This window comes from Amblyomma mixtum, chromosome 7, assembly GCF_055824585.1.
Source record: "Amblyomma mixtum isolate Tamu chromosome 7, ASM5582458v1, whole genome shotgun sequence".
NCBI classification, from domain to species: Eukaryota; Metazoa; Arthropoda; class Arachnida; order Ixodida; family Ixodidae; genus Amblyomma; species Amblyomma mixtum.
This window is the reverse complement of record NC_143018.1, coordinates 41877470-41904778: the sequence shown is the minus strand read 5'-3', so window position 1 is coordinate 41904778 and position 27309 is coordinate 41877470. Positions and strand designations below refer to the sequence as shown.

Sequence of the window (27309 nt, the reverse complement as noted above, 5' to 3'; positions counted from 1 at the left end):
TAATGGCGAATTAAGAGGCATAAAGGTACAAGAAGCGGAGGTGGCTTCCACCGCTTCATGCAGCCTGTCGCAGCAGGGGATATGGAAAGGAAATTGTAACTGCGGATGCAATTTCACCGCACAGCAGTACAAAACAACTTCAATGTATTCGGATGCAACTGTAACGCAAAAAAGGCGAGGCAAGCGAGCTGTGATGAGCTGAGGTACTCACACACGGTCTCCTTGAGCTTTGGTCCTTGGCGTTGACTTAGCCCGGCAGTTCAACGTGAAACCGAGGCTTGACGACTTGTCAGAATTGCGCGAGTGCGTAATGGCTATAGTCCGGCTAGCAATGCTGCAAAAGCGAACTGTTGAAATGCGCCACCCTCCTGGCACTGCAAATGATCACGCCCACGCTGTTTTTCATTTCATGTGACGCCACCAAGTGGAATCCACATAAACGAAAGGCGGGGAAGCGTGTACGCCAACTTTAATCGCAATTTTTGCGAAGCTCAATATAAGGGCGATCTCTAAAATTGCAGCAGCCCGATTGGCTCAGAACTCTCAGATTAGTTGCATGTCTTGTGGTTATCAAAGTTTGCTTGCACGCTGATACCCCAGTTCCGTTCAAAAAGCAGCTGGCAGCAGCTATAACTTTGGAACTAACGATGAAGCGCAACTTGAAGTTGGGTGACCAAAGGGCCACGCTGTAACTTCGCTGAACGAAAAAGCCTCATGCTTTGGACCTTTTACAAAAAAAAAAACATTTAAGATGAAATGCTTTTATGAGCATAAGTAAAATATTTTACAAAATCGATATTTTTATGTCTGGAATATTATAGAAAACAGATTTCCGGGCTCCTGTTAGACAACGGGCTTTAGCCTGAATGCGCAGGTCTTCTTTTCATAGCTACGGGACTCCATCGCTATATCATCTCTAGGGTCGGCACAAGAGCAGATTAATTCCTTTCGTTGATAAAATGCGCTGCTTGCCATTCTTTCGTCCAGCACGGATGTTCTTTGAGTGCAGTGCTAGGCACGATGCTTAAAAAAAATGCCTTCAATACCGACACTCGACGAGTTCAGGAATTGTATTGTGACATAGATATTATATTTATAACCGCAATCGATTTCTGATGGAGCTACAAGTAAGCGTATCGTGGATTCTTCTAAAAATGATTGAAGTTGCCAATATTAATATTACTTCTAATACCATTGGCTAAGTTGGCACCATTCTCTGTAAGAATCTGAATACGTAGTAATGAACTTGAAGGTGTTTATAATGCTTTTTGTTTGTTACTACATAATTTAGTCTGTTGCCTCTCCCTTTGCCCGGTGCTACCTGGTACAAACTCCATGCACGTTGGAAAGCCTGTTATTTACCAAGCACTCTGAGAGACGTTCGAAGCTGAACATTCTGCATTGGAAGCTAGAAGCAAAGCAGGAAAAATATAAGGGATGCTAGTGTTTATTGCAGTGAAGGAACCTTGATAATCTATTATTTTTATGTTACCTTTTTTAACGGTACTAGAATGCGCTCGAACCGCAGTTCCGGAAGAGCCCTGCGATGCGGCCAGGCTATAAGCGAAGCAGATAAATAGAGCGTCTGTACAGGAGCAGTCGAGCAAGTTGATGTGTTGAATTGTATGGAGGTGGGTTTTCTCAGTATTTATACTTAACTATTGCCTCGTCGGATCGAATACATGCCGATATAGTAAGCAAGTGGAAGTTTCACTAGCGCCTCTTGAGAACGGCTTGTTGGAACAGCTTGCTTCTCCAAACGGCAGGTATGCGTCAGCTATAGCATTTGACGATACCGCCGATGATGTCCCCTTTGAACCATGTGTAGAAGAGTGCGTGTACTTTATCGTGCTCATAAGTGAAACAACACATGTTCTGTATGCTCCTGAGCATTACGTTGGAAGTCTCATTTCTATTGGCAGCGAACGCTTCTCGAAATAGGGGTGCAGAGGTATTGTTTCTACCACAATGCTGGGCCTGTCTCCTCGTTCCTTCTCTCACAGAGTGCGCAGAAGTAAAATGTATGCGTCGTCTATCTACCAAACAACGAACGCAGGAAGACGGCCTTCGCATCGTCTCTTCATAGTTGTACTCTATAGCTTTTTTTCAGTGTGCTACCTCTTGAGCGAGCGATGCGGGCCGGAAGTCTGGCTTACAGCCACCTCAAGATATGCGACACAGTTTGCTTTGAGGATCCAGCATCATTAATATACAGGATACACTGAAAATGTATTTTGTAAACCAATACTCCAATGGTTCCATTTTTAGCAAGGGATAGGTAATACAGATGAACAAAATTAGCAAAACGATAGTATCGAAGCTACATGTGGCTTGGATACTGCCTATGACTGCTTGCGAGTCATTTCCTCTGGGGGCACAATATACTAGCGCTGTCTGTTAAGCGCGGCGTTCTCTCGCCGCTGTCTGTTTCCCGCAGCAACTTGGCCGTGTTGCTGTCCTGTGTAAAAATTGTCCCAGTTACCGCCCGACGCGTTTAACTTTTACGAATGGTGTCAGATAGGCCCTGTCAAGAGGCTTTTTCGGGAAAGGGTGGTTCGACATGCACTCTGAATTGCTTGTTGGTGTAGCTTTCGTTGATGTCATTTCAGAATTCGTGTACATCTTAGTAAAGATAGGCCACGTGTGTGAACATTAGCCCCTGTATTTCCCCCCAGTCTTTGCGTATCGTGGAGATAACGAAAAGGTTCCGATCTAAATGGAAATGCATTGAAAATCCTTGTGTTCCGATAGCGCATGCGTCACAGATAAGGTATGACGCATAACGACACCTTCCTTGCCATGTAATCAGTCTGGCTTGAAAGCGGTTTGCTATACTCAGATAGAACCAGAAAAGTGCTGTGCTTAATTCCTCGCAATGCCTATAGCGGCGAAACTGCAATATCTCCTTACCCTAAACTTACCAACGAGTGCCTAAGCATGAATGTTTCGTCGCATCGCCGACCGTCTTCTCTCAGCGGGAGTGGTGCTGAATCCTTTTTCGGAAAGCTATTATCTCATTATCAGGAAGTAAGGAACATGCAGTGATGGGTGAAGGAACCCGTAGTATTCCCTTTTTTCCTCCGAACGCCATGTAGAACTCCAACACCCGGGCTTTTCTGTAAAGGTGGGGCTGAGATACTCAGCAAAACTTGAAAATAGCACGGCTCAAGTGGAAGTTGTAAAAATACCCGGAAAGCTTTGAATGACCGGAAAGTCCAGGGTTTGATTGATTTATTTTCATTTCAAACAATAGTTACAGAGGAATGACTGCACTAATATCTGAATCCCCAGCTAAAAGGTAGTTGAGATCCATGCAATTAAGTTCCTGTAATAGTGAATCGCAGCTATAACAAATATCATTTATAAACATACCGATGAATAAGGCTTACGCATTACAATAGACAACTGAAATATTGCTTTTCAATGACACTCCTATATAGACAGTAAAGGTGTACGTTTGAAAACAAAAAACAAAAACAAGAAGAGATTCAGAACACACCAGAGCGAACCAAGAGATGAAAAAACACACTGGTTTATTATGATCTTGCATAGGTCTCTGAGTAGGAATATGTGGGAAAATGCTGAGAGTCCGCGAAAGTGGATTCCTAATACTCCTTACCGTTCAGCTAATTTAGCATGCTGATTTAAATGATGAGGCACGTGACACTTGTCAATAGCTGCATAGTCAATGGGCGTTTCATGCACCTCGGTTGCAACATGGGCTAGTTAAGGCTGCCACTGTTTAAACCCCAGAAATAAGCATGTACAGTCTTTGTCAAAAGTATACAGCGCAAACGGTTTGATTCCAAGCTGTGTAGCGGAGCTCTTTCGGACATTTGACAGTCCTAAGCTTTATATGGTTGAGGACTTAAATTAATCCTGCCTTCATCAGATTTGGTTCCCTGAGTATGAAAGAGGAGCCGCGCTGAAGAGCTGAGAAGCAGACCCCTCGGACTATATACCTTTTACACAGACTGTACATGCTTATGCATGTGCTCCGCAGTCTGTGCTCTGCACAGCAGCGTTTCATTTGTTGCTCTGACCAGACCACAATTCTTTCTTTTGTTTGTCCAGGTAGCCAGGTGCAAAGTGTGTGCAGAAGTTAGGTTCCAAACAAAGGCATTGGCTGCGAGGCCGCGGAATAGGCGTGCCATGATTTTGAATGCACAATTTGCGATACCTATATATATCTGCGATATCCGATTACAAAAAATAGGACATCGGTTGACAATTTTCAGGAGTCCGTGTTTGCTTCCCGCGTACTTGTCGAGTATTTTTTTCTCTCCCTTCCTTTTCTTGATTAGAGTCGCCTCAGCACGTAGTGCACCTGACGCAATCGTGAATGATACGCTTTAATGCATGCAGCAGTATAGAAAAAGGTGGCAATACTCAACGATCTTCAAATTTTCAGCACTCTAGGAAAAGTTTTCGATAGATAACGCTGGTCTGGCAAGAAAGATATTTAACGCTGCAATATAGTTGGCATTTCTTGGTAGAATTAAGGATGTGCCATTTATTCGTCTTATTTGATCGAAAAATCATACCAGGTTCGGCGGCGGCTGAAAGATGCATGTCTACTACGTAGCGGCTTGCCAAACCTTTTATTCGCTTCAACATGAGGTGTCCGAAATGTTGGTTGATTTGACCGCAAACTTCGTGTCCTTACCGCATGCGCTACCCGCTGATATACTGGCTAGACCGCGGAAATTGCTCGAAAGTTAGCGATTGAAATCCACATTCTATCAAAGTTTCAAGCAAGTTGCTAACATGTTCCTGAGATTGGAATGGAATAGGCAAAATGTTAAACTGTAACTGAGAAGCCCCGTTGTAAATCCATTTAGCGCAGGTCGAGAATGTCGCGGCAATTTTAACGCGGCCACTAAAAGTATGGCAACGAATTTGCCATTTAAATAAGACTAAAAGGCCGTCTCCAAACAAATGGTTCGGCGTATCACCGAGGGTGTTTATTAGCTTTAGTCAACTTTCGTGTTTTTTCGACAAGTTGCACTTTGAAGCAAGATAGAGCTTACGCTGAATGACCGTGGTATCCGCAGTCTCTACTTTTCTGGTGTCAACTTCACCAACAAGGCACACCACCTGACTGTCCACGTAAAAAGCGAAGCACCTGATGCGTTGTGTCTACTCCTCAAATAACGCTAATTAATAATAACATGCAACAGTAAGCGGTGAATGTTAATGAGTCCACACTGCATACGTCTATACAAAAATTCAGTACAAAAATACCTATTGTCCGCCATACATTAGACATAATAGCTCGCACTTGTCCGCAAAAAGTGGATAATTATTTCTGTGGAGAAACATGGGCCACTATTAGGCATCGTCATCACATGCGCACGTTTCTGAAGAATTCACTCCCCGTGTCCGGACATGTGCTCTTTGAGGCTCTCAGTGCTTGAACCCACGAATGTACATAGAGTACAGTTAAAGACCCCTGCACTGATATGCGTACGAATGGGGCGGTCTAAGTGCCCTTTCTGATTCGCCGAATATGAGCACACTTCACATCTCTAGGGTTTTTCGCCTGTGTGTAGGGTTTTTCGCCTTACTAAATCATGTAGTAACAAGCAAAAAGCATTACAAACAGCTTCAAGTTCATTACTACGTATTCAGGTTCTTACACATAATGGTGCTAACTTAGCCAATGGTATTAGAAGTAATATTAATAATGGCAACTTCAATAGTGTTTAGAAGAATCCACGATACGCTTTCTTGTAGCTCCATTAGAAATCGATTGCGGTTCTAAATATAATATCTATGTCACAATACAATTCCTTATTGAAGGCAGTTTTTTTTTTAAGTATCGTGCCTAGCACTGCACTCAAAGAATATCCGTGCTTGACGAAAGAATGGCAAGCAGCGCATTTTATCAACGAAAGGAATTAATCTGGACTTATGCCGACCCTAGAGATGATATAGCGATGGAATCCTGTAGCTATGAAAAGAAGACCTGCGCATTCAGGCTAAAGCCCGTTGTTTAACAGGAGCCCGGAATAAAAATATTGATTTTGTAAAATACTTTACTTATGCTCATAAAAGCATTTCATCTTAAATGTTTTTTTTTTTTGTAAAAGGTCCAAAGCATGAGGCTTTTTCGTTCAGCGAAGTTACAGCGTGGCCCTTTGGTCACCCAACTTCAAGTTGCACTTCATCATTAGTTCAAAAGTTACAGTGCTGCCGCCAGCTGCTTTCTGAACGGAATTGGGGTATCAGCATGGAAGCAAACTTTGATAACCACAAGACATGCAACTAATCTGAGAGTTCTGAGCCAATCGGTCTGCTGCATTTTTAGAGATGGGCCTTATAGTGAGCTTCGCAAAAATTGCGATTAAGCTTGGCATAACGCTTTTCCGCCTTTTCGTTCATGTGGATTCCACTTGGTGGCGTCACATGAAATGCAAAACAGCGTGGGCGTGATCATTTGCAGTGCCAGGAGGGTGGCGCATTTCAACGGTTCGATTTTGCAGCCGTTCTAGCCGGACTATAGCCATTACGCACTCGCACAGTTCTGACACGACGTCAAGCCTCCGTTTCACGTTGAACTGCCGGGCTAAGTCAACGCCAAGGACCAAAGCTCAAGGAGACCGTGTGTGAGTACCTCAGCTCATCACAGCTCGCTTGCCTCGCCTTTTTTGCGTTACAGTTGCATCCGAATACATTGAAGTTGTTTTGTACTGCTGTGCGGTGAAATTGCATCCGCAGTTACGATTTCCTTTCAATATCCCCTGCTGCGACAGGCTGCATGAAGCGGTGGAAGCCTCCTCCGCTTCTTGTACGTTTATGCCTCTTGATCCGCCATTACAGAAGATCATGCGTCTGAAAAGTTGAGTGTCTAGAGAGCATGTCATAATGACAGGCCTCTCGTGATACTCCTTTGGAGTCCTTGTTATGCTATGTGTAAAAAATCCCTCTCGTGCCTTTTTTTTGCCGTTGCCAGCTTTGCACCACCGTTTTCGGAGATTTTTTTTTTTGACGCGGTTTTCATTCTGCCTCCGTACTGGTGTTGCTGTGGTATCACAGTAGCAGAAGTGTGAATGAAATTATTTTTTCTTAGTACTCTATGCACTTCTTCAATAGTTATGGAAGACGTTTTTTCGTCAGAAAATGCGCATTTGGTAATTACCACTCAACCGTTAAGCTAGAGAATCTGTTTCGATTTTTCTGGGCGACTATCTACCCTGTCACGCCCACAGTGGTGAAGCATGCCAATATCGACTACGCCGACGTGATCGGAGCAGGCACAGGTACGGGATGCGTGCTATAAGACGTTATCAGCAACCGAATCCTTTTGCTAGTAGTCGTCTGGCACGTGCGGTTATATTGGCAGGACAGCCATTGAGGAGAATATTGCGCTGTCAATGCGCGCCGTCATTTTCAGTGCAATGGCGAGATACGATGCGGATGTTGGTTGACGGACTCCAGAAACATCGCGGCCGCACTTGCATGACGTCTGCAACATGCTGTATTCAGGGCGACCGCTGAGCTTCAGGGCGATCACTGTAATGTTGGAGCATATAGAAAACGACTTTTAGACGAGCTGATGTGGAATCAATTCGTTACAATGAAATTCATTGTTTCACACTTGGCGCAATTGTCCCGACGATCTCCTCTCGTTCATGCAATCGTTGCCGCCTGAGGTTGCTTATGGGCAAAAGTTTTTAAGGCAACTGCAAGATTTCAAGTGTTTCGAACTACTCTACTGATTATCAGGCTTCCCAGCCGATTGGAATCGAATATCAGGCATATGGGCAGTGACAGATATCAAATTATCTGTAGCGTAGCGCGGCAGCCACGCTCTGTTTCGGTGGTGAATGAAGACGACGACTACCCTGAGGTCTGAAGCTCACTTGCTGATAAAACGCTGGGACACGACTGTTCCCACACGTCTCAAGAGACCCGGATTCACCTCAGCCCTAAATTCCTTTACTGTGGTTTCTGCGAACCAGAGATTGTAACTCGCGATGAATCTAAAAACGGCGCACAGAAAACACGCAAAACACAGGGAGAACGGACAGGACGAGAACGCACTAGCAACTGAAGCTTGGTCTAAAAACACTTCTCACTCGGTAAGCATGCGCCAGGAAATTCAGCACGTGTCAACAAGATAAAAAACCAAACAAGAACGTTACGTTGCTATACGATAGACAAACTGACTAAACCAAGATCAAAAATTTTAAAAATGTGTAAGACAGAATTAATACAAGAATCTCAACCCCTGGGATGACCGAACCACATAATCAGGACCGGCGATGAGCTAGAGCTATAAAAGTATTTGTTGATCAGCACCTCGGCGACACAAACAAAATTCACATCCACACAGATGCCCCTTCTTCCTGAAACAATCTTCGCAGAGTCGCCCACGTGCACACGTTATGGCGTCGTGCAGGGATCATTTCTGCGAGTGTGAAAGTTTAAGTTTCTCCATCTGATCTATATTTCAAGCCTCCTATCATGCGTCAAAATTATGCCCCTCCGGGTAGGTTCTCCAGTCGGTCAACGTGTATCGTCGCACTGTAACATAAAAAATAAGCTACCTGTGATTCTGCGCAAGCTTATCTTTCATACGACCAGGATGAATGTTCCTGCATGTTTAAATCCTTACTCATGCTTTAAGTCCCCTACATCTTTCGCCTCTACGCCTTTCAATGTGCGGGTGACGATGAAATATAACATTTCATAGTATGTTGCTATCCAGCTTTTTTTGATGCTACTTTTTCTGTCGCATTGGTTTCACTAATTTTTTTATCCTTCCAGGCAATCCTTTGCGCGAGATAATTCACGTGGTTGTACGCGTGCTGTTCCAGTGAACTTCTATTCCGTGCCCTGCAGCGGATAGGGTGGGGCGAGCTCGTCTCCGTGAAAGTTTATATCGAATCACCTGCTCATATTTTTGAGTAGGTATGTCTCAGTATGACGGGAATTTTCAGTGTATGATGACATTTAAGTTATTCGTCTAGGGGTGCCATTGTGAATCTGAGAATGCGGACACTGTGAATACAAAGGAAGTAACGGCAGCACTTCGCCTCTCCACCGCTTACCGTATATATGCGAGACATTAGTGCAGGTTATCGTTTCTTTGCCATTGGTACCTGAAGGAATGATGGTTGATCCTTGGAGGCAGTATATTTCCAACCCTACTGTTATCTCCAAAAATATCCTTACACAAGGTATAGTCCTTGCTAGCCAATAATGGGCCTGAGCGCATCGTATGGAGCTTAATGTGGCGAAGCACTCCGAAGAATATTAACTTTTTTCCCCTTAACTTATTAAATATGCATCTTGCCGGCATTAATGTCTGCAACTTAAACTTGGGGCGAATGAAAATCCACTTCCTTTTAATTTCAAAGTCTGAAATTAGATTGAAGGTTTCGGGCACCGCATAACAAAAATGCATCGTATGTATTAAAATGCAGAAAAAAAAACAGTGGCAGTCGGCGGAATGGAAACGAGTTATTACATCTGATTTCAGATCAAGAGGAAGTAACTGACTCGGTTAGGACATGGTCCGAAACGTCGCCGGCAATCTTATGAAGCCTACTCTTGACAAGAGCCAGCTGTTATAAGCTCCTGCTAGTTATTTTTAGTACTGCTTTTTCAAGATAAGCTCACTGGGAAGTAAATACAACAAGCCATGAATTTTATTAGATGTTTACGGATTGAGACACCCGAACAGGAGTTCTTAGCGGGGGTGCCTCAGAGTGGGCAGTGTCTTACCTGCCCAAAATAGTCCTCGGTGTGAAAAGCCCACAGAAATGAATCCGCAAGGAAAACTCTGGCTCTTAAACAAATGCTGAAGCTTATCAGCTCTTTCAAAGAAAACAGAAGGGGCGGCCAGAGGCTCGATCAGTTCCAGTGTAGCGAGTGAGAATCCTCGATGTGAGTGCTTAACTATTTCTTGCTTATTTCTGTTGCTATATCAATCATAAGCCTCGAATTCATTCTCTGAAAATAGTTCTATGCTGCGATGCACCACCAGGACAACCTTGGGAGATTGGATAATGTGCAGGCTACATGTGAGACTGATGGCGTTTGCATCGGTTGGGTGCGTTCCCGGCTAGCGTACTCGGGGCCCGCGTACTGCTTTCAAAGAGACGTCACTATCTCGGAGTTTCTAAACGCACGCTTCTATTTTGCCTACAAAGAGGAGGGCTTTCCCTTTAAACAAGGACGCTCTTCCTTTGCAGCCTATCCACACGCGATCAAAAGTACGACAGCTTCTCTGCTATGGTTGTGGTTGTCCCATGGTTGTCCTTTAAGAGAAGAGAAGGTTATTTTCATGAAATTGGCTTGGTTTGTCTTTTTGTGACTAAACACTACCGGGGTAACAAAACGCCAGGCCCGAAATACGTTATTTCATCTCAAAAATCCCGCATAAGGACGGTGTCTCGCACGCAACGCGAGAAAATATTTTTCGGCCCCTCGTGTGACGCGTAAACATTTCGCGCGAAGTGTACTTCAAAAAATTCTGTTTTCAAAATATTCTATTTTCATTCTCTGCAGGTGTTCACAGGACGTAAGCTGAAGGCAGAAGGTCATCGCGGATTTTCACCATACGCCCTGGTGGTGTACTTAACCAGCTACCATCCGACCGGAACAGCTACCCACATAGGTCCTAACAGGAAGTGTCATGGACTTTCAGTCGGAATCTGACCTCGACGAAGTGACAAATGGTGAGGAGGAGTGGCGAGGGGAGGTTACGTTCACCGTTTGCAGCCTGGAGAATGGTCACACTCAGAGTAAGGTTCACTGGACATCACTTTTTACAGGAGAGACAAGATTCAAATTATTTACAAATCATTCACAATTGTGTGAAACAAAGCGACACACACAGTGCGGTACTCGAGAAAACCTAGAGCGCAAAGAGATATTGCAACAGTACACCAGTAAAGCAGTGAGTCGAAGAAACAAAAACAAACATTAGTAACCGTGTTCTGCGAAATTCTGACGACCAAAGGATGGCGCAAGACTAGCGCATTTACTCTCGCTCGTTCCTGGCTGGCGGACAGAGGTGTGGTCGCAGAAGTCGTGCGGTAGCGCTTTTTTGTAAGCAATCGAACTACGTGTATACGGAGTTCATACGGGAATGCGGAGTTTTTTTAGTAGCTTAATTTTTAGCAGTGTTTAGTAGCATATTTACAGAGACATCGAGCTTAGAATCTTTTTTTCTGATCACATTTCCGAAAGTTGCACCGTTCTTTTTTCGTTTTTCAGGGGTCTTTAGTGGATTCCTTGCCACACTCAACATTCTCAGCCGTGGATACTGATCTCTGATATTCCACAAAATATTAGCTGTGAATTCCGCACTGCTGGATGTGCTCCCCGCAGGGAGGCGTCTGCAGCATGCAGACGTTGGTGAGTGGCGACACCACGGGGTTAACCCGAGCATCCGCAGGGACATCCCCTCAGGGGGATGATGGTGAACAATGCGTCACCACGGACCCGAGCATCCGCGCTTAGCCGTGCGTGGCATCGCCGTGTCCGGGGAAAAGGGGATCCTGGTGGTTGAGCCGATGCCGAGCGTTTGGACCCTTAAGGCCCCTCGGCGGAGGCAACACACCACTTTGGCCCCAGCTTCCTGTAGACGGCACCTCCGGCCTGACCCGACCGGGGGAAATCGGCAGTCGCCTTTTCCTGTCCTCCCCTCTACCTTTCACTTTCCTATTTCCTTTCTTACAACTTTCCTGTATCCTCCTCTCTTCTTTGTTTTTTCCTTTTTCCTGGCGGCGAGGATTAACCGTGTGTGACCAACTACCCTGAGTTGAGTCATATTAGGTTATAGTTAAGGTGTACAGCTGGCGTGGGCAGGACTTTCTTTACCTGTCGCGTCCCCTTGTTGGACTCCATGGTGGGTGGCTGGCACCATGACCGAAAAACTACATTTTTTTATGGCTCCCCCCCTTTCAAAACTTGATCGCTCTCTCAAGAGAGGGCGGACCGAAGCAGATGACTTTTTCCAGAAAAGAAAAGTATCCTTTCCAAAATTTCATGTCATTCACAGTAAAGCAGAAGAAACACAAGCAAGGATAATATCCCCATTCCAAGTCTCAAAACACTTGACGGATGCCTTAGGCCTTGGCTACAAGGTGTCAAAAATGGCCAGTGGCGACTTACTTCTTGAACTGCGCGACAGCATACAACACTCAAAAGTTGCAACAATTGTATCCATTGGGGACATCCCTGTCTCTGTGACCCCACATCGGTCTCTAAATACTGTACGAGGCGTCATTTCTGAAATAGATTTTGTCCACCTTTCTGAAAAGGAAATGCTCGAAGGACTTACTGACCAAGAAGTTATAGATGTCCACCGGATCAAGATCCGGAAGGATGGCAAAGAAGTGGACACCAAACACCTGATCTTGACATTCAACATGAGCACATTACCCGAATCCATTGAAGTAGGCTACCTGAAAATAAATGTAAGACCGTATATTCCCAACCCACGCAGATGTTTCAACTGCCAGAGATTTGGCCACGGCTCCCAGAGTTGTCGCGGCCGCAAAACTTGCGCAAAATGCTCTTCGAAGGACCACCAATCCGAAGAATGTGTTGCTAACCTACGGTGTGCAAACTGTGATGGCGACCATGCTGCCTACTCCAGGGCTTGTCCGTCCTGGAAAAAAAATTTACCGACGATTACGTTACTTCCTAATGCGAAATTTGAGCGCAGCAAATAAGCTTTTTCACCTTTTCGATAGATTGAGGCAAAGAAATCGAGCAACACATGTGTGCGCTATCACAGAATTTTTTTTTCATTTTTCACACGTATTCCTTTAACAGAGACTCCACTAACAGTTCTTGACAGTCATGAAGGAAGCTTTGTGGTCGGAGAAATAGACTGATATATGTTCGACTTGGTACAGCAATGCTTGATTCTCAAAGACGAGATCTATACAAGTGCCTCGCGAGGTTGTCACAGCCGTGGGACGCGTTACGAGCGAGAGGAACGGGATGTTCTCCCGCATAAGTGTTAGGAAATTGCTGTTTGTCTTTATGTCAACATTAAAGTCCCCCACTACTAACATCGGTGTGGATCGATGGACGGTTAATGCGAGTTGCAGGAAGTGCACGACGTCTTTCGTGAGTGCGGTAGGGGCGAAGTAGGCAGCTACTACCAGCAAGCCGTTGGGCAACTTTGCGGCGCACAGTTCGCCAACTTCATGTGACATGCCAAACATTTCGACTGGTATTGCAGAGAGACCTGTGCGCAAGTAGATAGCGACTCCCGCCGCTCTGTTGTGGTCTCTGCGAGCACCACAGCAGTATAGGAAATCTATGATTTCGAGAGGCTCTTCGGGATCCATCCAGGTTTCAGCAAAGCAAAGTACAGAGGAATGGCGCAGAATGTGATCGTGGTGTACGGCATGTGCGGCAAGGGAGCGTACGTTAAGAATGTGGTTGTGAATGATGAATCAAGTGCTGCCAGCGAATGACGCGTCCATTGGCTGTCTGCGTGTGGTACTGATGTGTGGTTAACATGTTAAGCTTCGCCTGTAAGAGTGGAACGCGACAGCGTCTTGCAACGCTGCCAGGGAATCCACAGAACGCCATCGCCAATTCGGCTGTACGCCTTGCTGGACGGTAAATTTATTTTTTGAGGAAAGGAAATGTATCTCTCTCGCATATCTGGGTGGACACCTGCACGTCGGCGTAAGGGAAAGGGGGAAGATGGGAGTGAACGAAGACGCCGTATTAGCTAGACGCGCCTTTGTTCATTCCAAACCATTCAGCTGGCATTACGGAGTGGCTAGCGTGCTCGTATCGCACTCCGGAGACCCTGGTTCGATTCCCCAACTCGACCAATTTCGTTCTCGGTTTTATTGATTTATGCGGTCTAACTAGAAAGGTTAATTAGGCCATTTCATATTTATATTATTGTATTTCTATACATCGTGCTCTGTCATTAACCTGTCAATTGTTGGAACTGTCTAGGATGTTCGGCACAACGTATATGAAACGAGCAACGTCTTACTGAGTGGGGAAGTGCGTGGTGGTGGAGGGAACGCGGCTTCGTACTTATCTGTTTTCAGCGTCTCCTTCCGCGGACGCTGTTGTCGCTGCGGCGCGCGTCTTTCTTTTCTTTTCTTCTGACCTCTTCATTCTCCTCTATATTAATTAGGCTAATTGATTAATTAAGCAATTAACTAAACTGAGTCCAACTTAGTTGCAGCATCACTATACGATCCCTTTGATTGGTTGCATGGTTACTAGCCAAAGTACAATTGGCCCCATTGGAAATTCGCGCACTGTGACGTCACGAGCATTTCGACCAATTGAAAAGCGTGACATTTGGGGCGGAGCTGGTTACGAGGCCGACGCCGACGCGAAACCCAGGAACGGACGCCAAAGAGCTGCGCTCTAAAAGAGAAAGAAATCATTACTCTCAAGACTACGCAAAACATTTCTTTCAAAGAAGCAAGAAGGCAATACTCTCAAACAAACAAATTCACCTTCACTGCAAAAACAAACTTCGCCGATGTGGTGCGTGGGCGCGGCGCACCACACCAGGCTTCGGCACCTGTCCAGGCCACACGTAGTGAGCCTGTGGCGGGGCCATCCGCGCCGTCTGGTGGAGTAGCTCACGCTACTCCGCCTACCCCAAAGGAGGGGACGCAGACCCCCGGGTCGGCGGGCCCAAAGACCTCTTCCCACAGGTCGAGGTAAATTCGAAAATCAATGTGCCTCCTGCACGGTCGTCCAGTGCCTCCGCAGAGGCGATGGACACGACCCCGGGCAGCCCCTCGCCGTCCACGTCGGATGTTCGGCGGAGCTCCCTGGATCGGTCAAAAAGAGACAGGCCCCGAGTCACGGGGCCATAAACAACTTGATCTAGTTTTTTCAATCAGTACAAACACAAAACTAAGATGGCTTTCATAATACAATGGAACTGTAGAGGAATGTTGAGGAACTACAATGATATAACTCATATTCTAGGGTCAGTGATGCCTCTAGCCCTATGTCTCCAGGAGACCAATCTTGGTCCACAACATTCAAATATCTTAAAACATTATACAACTTTTAGGCGTGATCGCGAACATGCAAATAGACTCTCGGGAGGCGTCGCAATCATCATCCAAAGCGGCGTCCCGGCTCAAGAAATCAAACTGAAAACAAAACTTGAGGCGGTTGCGGTTAGCGTCATCAGCTACAAAACCATTACAATATGTTCTGTATATCTTCCCCCACACATCACATTAACATGCCAAGATCTAGAAAGCCTGATCGATGAACTGCCGGAGCCATTTCTGGTAGTTGGCGATTTTAACGCTCACTCTCCGTTTTGGGGAAGCGAACGCTGTGACTCTAGAGGCCAAACAATCGAAGATTTTATACTTTCGAATAATGTCTGTCTTTTAAATACGGGAAAAGCCACATATTGCTGTCCAAGCACAGCAAAAATGAGCTCTCTCGATTTAGCTTTCGCATCACCATTACTTTTTAACGATTTTAAATGGGATGTTTTAAATGACCCCATGGGCAGCGATCACTTACCTACCGTCATCAGGCTCTCATCGTCCACTCCAGTCATCCCCACAAGGCCACGGCGCTGGAAAATTCAGCTCGCCGACTGGTCACTTTTTACAAAAAATGCCACTCTGGAAAAGGAATTTTGTGACGACCTTAGCACAGATGAAATTAATGAGAAGTTTACTGAATGCATAATATCGGCCGCAACACTCGCTATACCACAAACAACAGGACTTTCACAAAAGAAACACAGTGTGGTGGACAAAAGAATGCACATTAGCAAAAAAACAACAAAAGAAAGCATGGAGTGCGCTGCGTCGATATCCCACTGCAGAGAACCTACTCACCTATAAGAAGGCAAAAGCCAGAGCGCGGTATGTGCGAAGAAATGCCGAGAAAACCTCTTGGCAGAAATATGTCTCCTCAATAAATAGTTCAATAACATCAAAGAAAATGTGGGAAAAAGTGCGTAAATTTACTGGTGACCATACCCCTTTCACACTTCCTCTCTTGACAGCACCCGGGACACAAACATCTTTAGAAGAACAGGCCAACATATTAGGCGAGCATTTTGCTGAGATCTCAAGCTCATCCAACTACACAAACACATTTCAAAAACACAAAGCAATAGCTGAAAAACAAAAATTTCCATCTGGAGCAGGTATTCATGAGGATTATAACCAGCCTCTCACACTAGAAGAATTAAATAAGGTACTATCTTCTGGCAAAAAGACAGCACCGGGACCAGACAACGTGCATTACGCTATGCTTGCACATCTCTCCGAGGCTGCTGTAGAGGCACTGTTAAAATTTTTTAATAAAATCTGGATAACTGGCAATATACCTGACGAGTGGAAAAAAGCAGTCATAATACCTTTTCTCAAACCCGGAAAACCACCAACAAGTCCTAGCAGTTACAGACCAATAGCCCTCACCAGCTGCATTGCTAAATCTTTCGAAAGTGTAATAAACATTAGATTAACCTTCATACTTGAATCTCGGCAACTATTAGATACACACCAATGTGGGTTCAAAAAAGCATGCTCGACCACAGATCACCTTGTCCGTCTAGAAAACACCATCCGGGAGGCGTTCATCCACAAGCAGCACTGTATTGGGGTCTTCTTCTACTTGGAGAAGGCCTACGATACTACGTGGAAGTTCGGCATCCTCCGTGACCTAGCAGAGCTAGGTATCCGCGGCAGGATGTTGAACTGCTTGAACGACTTCCTGGCTAACCGCACATTCCGAGTCCGCCTAGGAGCAAGTCTCTCCATGACTTTCACCCAAGAGAACGGCGTACCCCAGGGGTGCATTCTAAGCACGACACTCTTCATAGTAAAAATGAATTCCTTAGCTAAAGTAATACCCAAGTCCATAATGTATTCAGTCTATGTAGATGACCTACAAATAGCATGCACGTCATCCAGCATATCAACCTGTGAGAGACAAATACAAATCACACTAAATAAACTAGGTGCTTGGGCAGACATAAATGGGTTTAAATTTTCTCCTCAAAAAACAGTAGCTGTTCTTTTTTCATTGCGACGAGGCCTACAGGTCGATCCCAATCTATACTTGAATCACACTGCGCTACCAATTAAACTAGAACACAAATTTTTAGGCGTAACTTTCGACAAGAAACTCACATTTCTACCACATATTAACAACCTTAAAAAGAAAGCTTCTCAAGCCCTCAATATCTTAAAAGTTCTCTCACGGAAGCAGTGGGGGTCCGATAGAGCAAGCCTTTTACAAATATATCGCTCTCTGGTGCGCTCCAAGCTGGACTACGGGTGCATAGTATATGGTTCGGCAAGAGCATCCTACTTAAAAAGATTAGACCCCATTCATAATCTTGGTCTGCTCCTATCATCTGGAGCATACAGAACATCACCAGTAGTTAGCCTTTACGTTGAAACTAATGAAGCCGCTCTTGAAGATCGAAGAATCGCCCTTACATGCTCATATGTCTTAAAAATCCGTTCTCTTCCGAAACATCTCTGCCATCTAGTTGTCACCAAGTGCCCATCTAAAAGATTATTCATCAACAAACCACATTCTATCAGACCATTACTGCTGCGCTTTGAAGATAAATGTGAAGAGCTAACAGTACTAGATGCCCTACCGAATATTGCACAAAGGAATGAATATTTACCACCATGGTACAGCCTGCCTTCAGTATGTGACCTCACAATGACACATTTAGATAAAAAGCAAACGCCAAATGAGTACATATTACAGGAATTCTTTGCACTACAAGAAAAATATGACACTTACATTGAATTTTATACCGATGGCTCAAAAACAGAAAGTCACGTTGGATGTGCAGTAATCCAAGGAAAAAACAAACAGATAATGCGACTACCAGAATTCGCATCGGTTTATACTGCTGGGTGTTATGCCATCTTTGTAGCTGTGGAAAAAATAGTAAGAGAGAATATCAAAAATAGCATTATTTACACCGATTCCCTGAGTATGCTCAAAGCACTGCACTCCAGAAATGCTGCTGAACCCATAATAGGTAACATCATACATAACATTGTTAAAATCACAAAACAAAAACCTAACATTAAATTCTGCTGGGTTCCTAGCCATGTTGGAATCGTAGGTAATGAAAAAGCAGATGTATGCGCTGCACAAGCCCGGAATGGCCAAATAAAACAAGTGAGCATACCGCACAGGGATTGCTTAAAGTTTATCAACAGTAAACTCAGAAATAAGTGGCAGGCCGCATGGCAAGATCACGTAAACAACAAATTAAATTCTGTGAAACCAATTTTAGGGGAATGGCAATCATGTAGGCATCAAGAACGTTTTACCGAAGTTATTTTATGTCGGCTCCGCATTGGACACACCCACCTCACGCACAACTTTCTGCTAGCCAAACAAAACAAACCTCTCTGTGAAATGTGTGGTGCTGAACTCACAGTGAACCACATTTTAATTTCATGCATAAAACTAGAAGAACTAAGCAAGAAATATTTCACAACATTTTACAGGGAAAGCATCCCATTACACCCTATGCTACTCTTAGGTGATCGAGCACTGGTTGACATTTCATGTATTTTTAGGTTTCTCAAGGAAGCCAACGTTTTAAACAAACTCTAAGTATTTTTAGAACGCTTCACCATTAACAAAAACTCTAACCTTGTGTTTGGCGCAGCATAGCCTCAGTTGCTTTTGCGCCATAAAAATCAATATAACTAACTGCTGGATGTGCTTTTGTGCGGCGCCTTCAATATTTTATATAAAAGTTTCAAGAATATTTATAACCTCACGGGAAATTGCGGTCATGGATATTATATGTTCTCTGGGCATATCTTAGTTTAGCGAAAACTAATTAGAGATCGGGCATGTACGTCTAAACAGTTGAGTTCAACCAACCCCACCACTCGCACTTCCGTCATTCATTGGGACACGTGTTGAAGAAAGTGAGGCCGTGATCGGCAGCGGCTTCGATCACGGCGGTGTTGGTCGCATTTCGATGAACGAGGAATTCAACAGACTGTAGGGCTGCGCGATGTCAGTGCACGTTAATAAGCCCCACGTGATCGAATTAATCCATAGCCCTTCACTACGGGGTTCCCCATAACTTGACTCGCACTGGGACATAAACCTCATCAAACAAAACGAAACTTATGTGCTTCGAAACATTACAACCAGTGTATGGCCTAATTTGAAATAGTGGCCAGAAAATAAGGTTAGGAAGTTGTAATACTAATCATCAGCACGACCACGCCCACTACAGGGCAAAGGCCGCTCCCATGTCTCCCCATTAACCCTGTCCTTCGCCAACGGCACACACCGTATCCCCGCAAATTTCTTTATCTCTTCCGCCCACCTAACTTTCTGCCGTCCCTTGCCACGCTTGCCTTCTCTTGGAATCCACTTCGTTACACTTAAGGACCAACGGTTATCTTGCCTCCGCATTACATGCCCAGCCAAAGACTATTTCTTCCTCTTGATTTCGACTAGGATGTCGTTAACCCACGTTTATTTCCTCACCCAGTCCTGCCATTTCTGATCTCTTAAGGTACATCTATCATTCTTCTGTCCATAGCTAGCTGCATATATGCTCATCACTGGATAACGCAGTGATGGGTATATATAAAGCCTAAAGGTACACTGAGTGCGCAAACATCAGACGCCACCGCGATATGGTAGTTGCTTTACGCACAACCGGGTTTTAAAAGCTTTAAAAGCGCGCGCGCAATTAAAAACTTGCTTTCCGCCGTCTTTCACTTTTTCATAAAATTTATCATCACCCACTGCTATGTCAAGATTTATTTCCGGAACCTGCCGCCAATTTTCCACGCCGCGATGATTCTATTAAATTAAAGCGCAAGCCATACCGCACATTCCCATTTAAAAAATCATTCATACCACGCACGATCATCGAATGCAACCGCTTACCATCGAATATCACTACGGAATTTAACACATTTAAATTTCAAGAATAGATCTCCGCTTTGGGTACCATCTAGCGCCATCGAAAGTTCTAGTAGTGCCAACCTTTGCCATCCCATATATTATGATGCGCATGTTACTATATGTATTTAGATTTAGCAATTCACCAGTTGTTATATCAGCCGGTATATTTCTTGATCGTATATGATATTTATTTGCATGACTGCGTGTAATAATTTGTTTTATTGTGGGCTTTTTTCATGTCACACTGTAAGTATCCTTTCTATTGCCTACCCTCCGTATGTAGTACCCTCGAAAGAGTGCCTTTAAGGGTATTTTAAATAAATGAATAAATAAATACAAAAGCTGGCCACTTCCGAGTACTATCGCGTTACAATTTCAAGCCAGGTAACACAAACTGAATCAACAACTATTCGCACACTGTGGCTTAAGAGTCAGAGTCCTCGCTTGAAAATTCTTCTGACAGTTTGATTAATCGTCAACTGGGTGTATTTTCTCATTATGTACGTGTATCGTATGTTAGTTCGCATCAGTTTGTTTTAGTGCTATGAGCCAAATGTTATGGCGTTCTTAGCACTGCACGAGAAGGCACGAAAATATCCGATTTTCCCTAACATACAGTGGTTAACATTTTTAATTTCAGAGGCAGTATCCAGTCCCGAGCACCTTCCCATGAATTCTGTTCTACCATCGACGTCGACCTCTGAGCTCGGAAATGTGGCCAATACAAATTGGGAGGACTTGGGGCCTTCGCTGGCTACGAATGAAAAAAATTTTGTTCGGTATCTGGACCCTGAAGGAAATGGAGAGACGTTCAGGTGCATCTTCTGCCCGTACACTTCGACGATTTCTCCCGACGTTGTGAGACACATCGAATTGCACACGACTGAGAAAAAATTTAAAGATCCCTTGTGCCCAGCGGTGTTTGAGGCGCCCTGCGAACCTGAAATGCATATGGCCTCCTCTCACAATGAGGAAAAACCACACAAGTGCGATCAGTGCCGTTTTACAGCTCTCTCACCTAGCCAGCTGCTTCGACACAAGTGCACGCACACAGGTGAAAAATCGTACAAGTGCGACAGGTGCCCTTATGCAGCGGCTTTAAAGGAAACGCTGGCTCGCCACAAGCGTACGCACACTGGGGAAAAACGCTACAAGTGCGACCAGTGCCTTTATGCAACAGGTAGAAATGACACGCTGGCTCGGCACAAGCGTATGCACACAGGAGAAAAACCCTACAAATGTGAAGTGTGCCCTTATAGGGCGAATCAGAAATGGCACTTAGACCGTCACATTCGTACACATATCAGTGCAGGGGTCTTTAACTGTACTCTATGTTCATTCGTGAGTTTAAGCACTGAGAGCCTCAAGGAGCACATGTCCGGACACGGGGATTGAATTCTTCATTAATATGCGCAGCTGATGACGATGCTTAATAGTGGCACATGCCTCACCGCAGAAATAACTATCCACTTTTTGCGGACAAGCGTGAGGTAACTGTTTAATGTATGGCGGATATACGGTATTTTTGTGCATAATTTTGTGCAGACGTTTGCAGCTGCGGCTGCATGTTCTTATTAATTCTCATTATTTTAGCAGTAGACACAGCGCATCAGGTGCTTCGGTTCTTACGTGGACAGCCAGATTGTGCGCCTTCTGTGTAATGTCAATACCAATAAAGTGGAGACTGCGAATTTAATGACGTTCACCGTAAGCTCTTCCTTGCTTCAAAGTGCAACTTGTCGAGAAAACATGGAAGTTGATCATAGGTACAAAAAAAAAAACTTCTATTATAGACCACCTTTTATAAATCGAAGTTAACTGGTAGATCCGTCGCTTCCTCTGAACATTTCGCGTTAAAATTACCACAGCATTTTCAGGCTGCGCTTTATGGGTTTACAACAGTTTTGTTCATTTAGAATTAACCATTTTGTCTCTTTTATGCCGATCTCAGGAACGTCTCAGCAACTTCCATGAATCTTTGATGGAATGCGGATGTCAGTCGTCATCATCATCAGCCTGACTAAGCCCACTGCAGGGCAAAGGCCTCTCCCATGTCTCTCCAATTAACCCTGTCCTTCGCCAGTTGCGGCCACCGCATTACCGCTAATTTCTAAATCTCACCCGCCCAGCTAACTTTCTGCTACCCCCTGCTACGCTTGCCTTCTCTTGGAATTTAATCCGTTGCCCTTAAGGACTAGCGGTTATCTTAGCTTAGCTGTCTCTCCATTATATTGTTGAAGATTTGCAGGGTCGCAGCGGAGCACCAGAGAGACGACCAGCGGGGCAGGCTTCTAGTTCCGGACTGCGCGTGCCGGGCGTGCGCTCCGAGCACGCGCTGTCGTTCTTTATTTTCTTTTGTCGCGGGAACGCCGATCTCAGCGCCTGCGCTTTATAGCGTCGCCGGGCGCTACAATATCATCGCTTAGAGCATGCGGTTAGCTAACGAAGTTTAAGAACAAATCATGCAACATTTCGTGTACTTGATGTTTCCCCAAATAAATTGTTTGTCAAGCCGCTACGCAGTAGACATGCATCTGTCTGCCGTCGCCTAGCCTGGTTAGATTTTTAGATCAAATAAGACGAATAATTGGCAGCTACTTAATTAGATGAATATCTGCTAACTCTATAGCTGCGGGAAATATTTTTGTTGAAGGGGCAGCCTCGCTTATCGCATGAGTTGGTTGTGCGGGGTCCCCTCACCTTCCCCAACTGGATAATACGTATGAAAAATTTTGTTCGAATACTTAACACTTGAAAGTCATTGAACGTCGCCATCTTTTTCTGTACCGTTGTATACGTGCACGCATATCATTCACGAGTGTATCAGGTGTACTGCGTGCTGAGGCAGCTTTATTCAAGGGAAGGAAGGCAGCGGAAAAATGCTCAAGTACGCGGGGAATGAACACGGATGCCCGAAAATTGTCAAATGATGTCTGTTTTGTTCTAATCAAGGACTTCCGCATTTATTGATATCGGATAGTGGGCATTCACGATCGTGTTGCTTATAATCCGCGGGATCGCAGCCAAAGCCTACGTTTGGAATCGGACCTCTGCTCATAAGACTTCGCACTTGGCTACCTAGACAAACGAAACAAAGAATCGTGGTCTTCTCAGACCGACAAATCAACGATGCGGGGACAAATGAAGGGCTGCATTGCATAATTCAGCCCCGCTGATTTCTTTTACAACCTGACTAAAAGGAAATTTCTGACTGACGAAAATCGCGAGTACGCTGATCGCTTCAATAGCGCAGTAGTTCCGGCTTGTAAGACAAGCTTGAAGTATCGAAGCAAAAGAGGGGAAGAAATGTAAACTAGAAGAAAAAAGAAGCAGGCCTTTTCAAAGAATATGAATGACAGCAGATAGGGGACCAGACAGTAACCTTTTTTTTCTCCTCTCCCCCCCCCCCCCGCCCCCCATTTCCTTCATCCAAATGTAAGAGGGAGGAGTAGGTGAACCTCATCGAAAACGCTCCAGCGTCCGCTGTTATTCCCGCACCCCAACCTCCTCATCCGATCTTTCTCGACTTAAGCTCCCATCCGCTCTGTTCTCGAGCCTTGGTCTTCTCCAACTATTTGAATCTGTTCATCCTGCTGTCTGCTTTTATAGCGTCGGAGGAAGGATCAGGATTGGCCTCATAACGTAAGCTTGAATTATAAAAAAATAATTGGACTGAACACCGATTTCCTTTAATTTATTTAAAAACCTAACTCTCCACTGAAAAAGTTAACTGCTGAGCTAGTTGGTTTTATAACGTACAAGAGGACGACACGGGCGCTTATTGCAACTGTTTAATCAGGTGAAAGCAGTCGACATATATAGCCTTTCCTGTCGCAGTGCACGTGTACAAGGCGCCAAGAAAACCACACTAGTTTTATCAGACTAGGCGTGAAAGAAATGCCCCCTCAGCCTCATAAAGAAGAAGTGAAGTGTCAGTGACACAGCTCGAACCCTCTTTTTTGACCTAAAAGGCTTTCGGCGTTTCCCGAGCCGTCTGCTGTCTGCCTCTACCGAGAATCCTCACATCGCAGAACCGTAGTGTACAATTGGTGCAAGCCCTACAGTGTTCGACAAGTTTCACACCCTCAATATTTTCAATATCCTTTGCATGTTCCCTATGTCGGTCATTCACGCAACGTCTCGTCTGTCCAATACAGGATTTTCCGCAGGACAACTCAATTTCATAGACGATGTTAGTAGCGCACTTTAATAAACGCTGCCCATGTGTCTTTTAACAGCCGACCTTTTTGCTTTCGTAACTTATGCGAGGGCTTAGCTGACCAAGCTTGCGGCGGGCTGAGGAAGCCAACGGTACAATTAATCGGTTTGCCAATTTCTTCAGGCCGCGAGTTGTGAGCGTAAGGTACCACCACAGGCCTCTCATTTCCCGCCATTTCATTCCTGCATGCTCTAGCCTTCACCTTCTTCAGAGGCTCATGTGCCACAGGTATCAAGACCGACTCAGAGAAGCCGGACTTCAACAAGCTTGTTCAATTATTTATTACAGCTAGCTTGCATCTCATATACGCACGACTTGCGGAGCGACGACTCCGTGCGGAAGGTTGCGATGCCCCGTTTTACAACCTTCGAGTGCGCAGAATTATACGGCATGAGAGCCTGCTGCGCACGAGATGAATAAGCCCAGCAAATATGCCCATGTCAAAACTTTAAATATAAATCTAAAAACTGACGCGCGCGATTATCCAGAAGTTCAAAAGTAAAAGTTAGCCCTTTTCTAAGTTACCTAAAATCATCTAAAACACTATTTACGGTTGTCTGAGTGGACAGAGTCCGTTGCTTGTTTAAAACAATTAACAAGTCTATGTCGCGGAACACTTTAAGGATCTTGTCATTAAAGCTTGTCATTATTAATATAAGGACCTAGTCATTATTAAATTTTTACGCTCGCGAGTAAACGGTGTCATCAGAGCCGGCATCGTCAAATGCCCTAGCTGACGTTTGGAGAAGCAAGCATTCCAAGAAGCCGGTCTAAAGAGGTACAAGTGCAACTTCAATTTGCTTACTATATCACCAGGATCATCGATCCCATGAGGCAATCCTTTCAATTTTAAGAAAAGGCACCCTCTTAAAATCCAACACATCAGTGTGCTAGACTGCTCCTGTAGAGAGGCTCTGTTTAGCTGCTTCGCTTATAACACGGCCGCAACACGGGTCTCTTCTAGACAGGCTGTTTCAATACGTGCTGTTCCGTAATACACTTAAGAAAAAGCAAAATTAAAATAACAGACATAATCAAGGATTCTTCACTGCAATAAAACCTTTCGTCCTTTTTGTTCATGTTGATTTTTTTCTTGGTTCGAAAGCAGGAAGTTAAGCTTCGAACATCTGCAAAACACTCTGCTTGGCAAATAACTGATTTTCCAAAGCGCATGGGCAGACTCAGAGGCAACCGTCTAAATCCTTCATATTGGTATGTATAGCGCAAAAGAAACGCAAGACGTACAGAATTAGGACACAGACAAGCGATGATTCGCAAATATTTTTTTCATACGAAAAATTACTCTCTTCATACAACTCTGTCATGTGCTACAACATTCAAGAGCACTTGCGAAGGTAAATTACAAGGGGAAAACGAATATCACCACACTACACCTGATTGAAAAGGATCCCGCCCCCTCCCTTAAACTTAAAGACGAGATTAGGAATTATCAAGCAATGAGACCCGTTTACCAGCTAACGTAACAGATGGCTGGCTTACACACTGTAATTGATTTTTCAGAAGTAATTCTCAATCAGTTCTCTTGTTGTTTTATTTTTCTGCCTAAATAAAGTCTTCGTTTTAGCAATCAACACTGCCCTGTACCTTTCAATATGAACAGTTGCCAACCTGTCTAACCAACCATCCTTCTTCTACTAAATTCTGCACTAACAAACGAAATTATTAAATCACAACTTTGAGTTTAATACTATGTTTGTCAACTTGCCACAGAGATGGTTTCTCACTGAGCTAATGATACTACCAGTAATATTAATATTCATGATTTCAATAATGTATTAAAGAAAACATGATACAGTATGATTATCTGCATTCGAAATCAATTTCGGTTCTATATCTTATATCTCTGTCAGAAATACACTTCTTAAGGGGATTGGGTATAAGTATTGAAGGCTTTCCGCCGTAAACTTGCCCGTCTTTCACTTTTTCATAAACTTTATCATCACCCATCGCTGCTTGAAGATTTCTTTCAGGAACCTGCCGCATATTTTTCCACGCCGCCATCATCCTTTTAAAGTGAAGCCCACAATGAAGCGCACAGCGCTCGGGCGGTGCACTTCCTTGCAAACAAATCCAGATTTTGTGGCAGCCTCTTGGGTCCAGCTGCAACACTTGCACGGAAGTAGCGCCAGATAGCCTCGTAAACAAAGCAGGCACGAAAACATTGCCCTGTAATGAGGGGCTGCTCTCTAATTTCGGTTTTTGTTACCAAGTGCGCACTTCTCAAGCGCTCTAGACAAGGCTGCTCACCGCTGTAAGCAATGCCGCACATCCCTTTTTGCAAAATCATTCATACCACGCGCGATCATCGAGTGGAACCGCTTACCAACCAATATCGTTACCGAATTTCAAACATTTAAGTTTCGAGAACTGATCTCCACTTTGAATACCATCTAACGACATCGACAGTTCTAGTAGTGCCAACCTTTGCCATCTCATATGTTATGATGCGCATGTTACTCTAGGTATTTAGATTTAGCAATTCGCTTGTGATTGTTATTGCACCCTGTATATTTCTTGTTCGTATATGATATTTATTTGCATGACTGTGCATACTATTTTTTTATTGTGGGCTTTTTTCATGTCACATTGTAAATTTCCTTTCTATTGCGTACCCCCCCCCCCCTTTACGTAGTACACTCGGAAGATGGCCTTTAATGGTATTTTCAAGAAATTAATAAATAAATAAATAAGCTCTCCACTTCCGAGTGCTATCCAGGTACATTTTCAAGAAAGGCAACACAAATTGAATCAACGACTATTCACACACTGTGGCTTAAAAGTCGAAGTCCTCGCTTGAAAATCCTTCTGATGGTTTGATTAATCGTCAATTTGGTGTATTGTCTCAGTATGTACGTGTACCGTATGTTAGTTGGCATCAGTTTGTTTTAGTGCAATGAGCCACAGGTTCTGGCGTTATTGAACCACTGCACGAGTAGGTACGAAAATATCCAATTTTCCCTAACATACACAGGTTAACAACTTTATTTTCAGAGGCAGTATCCAGTCCCGAGCACCTTCCCATGAATTCTGTTCTACCATCGACGTCGACCTCTGAGCTCCGAAATGTGGCCCATACAAATTGGAAGGACTTGGGGCCTTCGCTGGCTGCAAGAGAAGAAAATTATCTTCGGTATCTGGACCCTGAAGGAAAA

General features: G+C 44.4%; 1 protein-coding gene across 1 annotated transcript in view; it reads left to right on the top strand.

Annotated features, from left to right (window-relative positions):
* Positions 1-10645: 10645 nt before the first annotated feature.
* Positions 10646-27309, top strand: part of LOC149335809 (uncharacterized) — a 48840-nt gene continuing 32176 nt past the window's right edge. The window contains exon 1 of the mRNA XM_089554018.1: positions 10646-10754. Within this exon, the coding sequence (XP_089410144.1) occupies positions 10646-10754 (109 nt within the window). The remainder of the gene's footprint in view (positions 10755-27309) is intronic.